The sequence below is a fragment of the Triticum aestivum genome, chromosome 5B (assembly GCF_018294505.1).
Source record: "Triticum aestivum cultivar Chinese Spring chromosome 5B, IWGSC CS RefSeq v2.1, whole genome shotgun sequence".
In the NCBI taxonomy this organism is placed as follows: domain Eukaryota; kingdom Viridiplantae; phylum Streptophyta; class Magnoliopsida; order Poales; family Poaceae; genus Triticum; species Triticum aestivum.
In genome coordinates this window covers 259,009,862-259,011,895 of record NC_057807.1, presented here as the reverse complement: position 1 = coordinate 259,011,895, position 2,034 = coordinate 259,009,862, and the positions used below count along the sequence as shown (strand labels likewise).

The 2,034-nt window shown below is 61.5% G+C and overlaps 1 protein-coding gene across 1 annotated transcript; it reads right to left on the bottom strand.

The window, feature by feature from the left end:
• Nucleotides 1-286: 286 nt before the first annotated feature.
• On the bottom strand, nt 287-1,788 carry LOC123115952 (tryptamine hydroxycinnamoyltransferase 1-like). Its single transcript, XM_044536979.1, has one exon. The coding sequence runs from the start codon at nt 1,740-1,742 to the stop codon at nt 432-434; it is 1,311 nt and encodes a 436-aa protein (XP_044392914.1). The 5' UTR covers nt 1,743-1,788; the 3' UTR covers nt 287-431.
• Nucleotides 1,789-2,034: the final 246 nt, after the last annotated feature.

Genomic DNA, 2,034 nt, shown 5'->3' with positions numbered 1-2,034 from the left:
TGTTTGAGGTTCTTACAAATTTTCATAACAAAATATCAAGTAGAGAAAGGTGTACTGATGAGTTTCTGATTTCAGTGCTAAAAGTGCTCAAAATTTTGAGCACTGAAATCTTTTTCTTGTTTAGAGCTCCTTGAATGTTTTTTGTACATGAAAACTTGTAAGCACGTACAAAGTTTGAGCATATTTGATATCGCAAAATTTCAGAGTTTTTTTAATTTTTTTTCTAATGTACTGTTCATAGAGGGTGTCCTTAACCTGGAGTTGAGAAACTAGTCCCCATTTTTTTATCTCTTATTACTGTATTATCGAACACAAGGAGGAAACCAAGCCATTCCTCTCATATGGAACCATGACATCGCATGACTTTTGATACCTCGAACTAAACACGCTTAAGTGTAAGCAATGGCGCTGAGCTCCCTGGCATGCTTCTCCTACAACGCAACGAACACGTCGATGCCTCCCCCTTTCCGCAGGCTGGGCATCAGCACCACCACCCCGTCCTGTGGGACCTTCCCCGGCAGCATTCCGACGAGCCGCCCGCCGCACCCGAAGTCCAACCGGTGCAGGTCCAGGTGGAGCCAGCTGTCGGCCTCCACGTCCAGCGACAGCATGCCGGCCTCGTCCGCACACGCCGGCTCCAGATCCTCGTCGCCGTGCAGCGCCCCGAAGTCGACGAACGACTGGAAGTACCCACCGTCGAGGGCGCGGATCCCTGCGCGGACCAGCGCCGCGGCATCGGCGAGGGTGCCGGTGGCCAGGGCCGCCGCGCGGGTCCCGGAGATTGCCGTGAGCACGACGTTCCCGAAGAACCCCACGGCCGGTAGGGCGCCCGTTCCATCCAGCCGGCCACGTCCGTTCACCGCGATGCGTATCGACGTGTGCGCGTCGCCCCCGTCGGCGAGCCCGCGCGCGGCGGTGATCTTCCGCCAGACGTGCGCCGACACAGCCTCGAAGGTCGTGTACCTGTTGTGCGCGGCGCATTTGAGCTCGGCCACGAACTCGCTCGTATAGTGAAGGAGCATGTTGGTGATCTCGGAAGTGTCGACGTGACGATCAACCTCGGCCGGCGGCTTACTCGCACGTCCGTCGTCATGCGGAGGCGCCGGCGACCGCGGCAGGAACTCGGCACCACGGTGCTCGTACTCACAGCGGGGCGGCCGGCGCGGCGCGAGGGCGGCGGGGCCGTACGGCACGGGGGCGCAGTTGACGTCGAGGCCGTCGCCGCGTACGGCGTCGGCCCAGGCGTGGAAGAACATGGTCATGGAGTGCCCGTCGGCGACCTGGTGGTGCGTGGACGAGGCGATGACGATCCCGCCGCACGCGAAGCGATTGATCTGGAGCATGAGCACGTACGGCGCGGCGCCTCTACGAACCGTGGGGTGGAGTAGCGCGAGCCCCGGCGAGGGCGCGAGCGGGAGGTGGTCGGAGAGCACCGAGGACGGCACCTCGGCCTCCAGGACGAGGGCGCCCGCGCCGCCTTTCCCCGTGACGAAGCACGGACGCGCGCCGGCCCGGCGATCGAGGCGCATGGCGGCGGTGAGGAGCGGGGAGCGCGGGAGCGTGGCGGAGAGGGCGTCGAGGAGGGCCTGGTTGGTCGGGTTGGGCGGCGAGAAGGCGAAGAGCACCGTGACGTGGTAGGTCGGCGCGGCGAGGTCGAAGACGGTGAGCGGCACCTCCTCGGAGGGCGCGGCCGCCGGGGGCACGACGAACGTCCGCTGCACCTGCACGCCCATGATCTCCATACGCTGTACGTACACCAGTAGCACTCGCGGTAGTACGATCGATGGTGCGTACGTACACTAGTGCTGCAGCTGTACGAGTATGGAATGTGTCGTGTGTGTGTGTGCATGTAGGGCGGCACGTACATGAATATATAGCATTTCTCGCTCGTAATTAGCTGCATGTGTTGATTGGCACGTGCCGATCGCTGCGCGCGTGCATGCAAGCATGCATCCGCCGACGTCGTACGTACGAAGGGTGTCACCTGAGGACTCGAGTGCTCGATCGAGGTCGATGAGTCGCAGCTGCACGGGG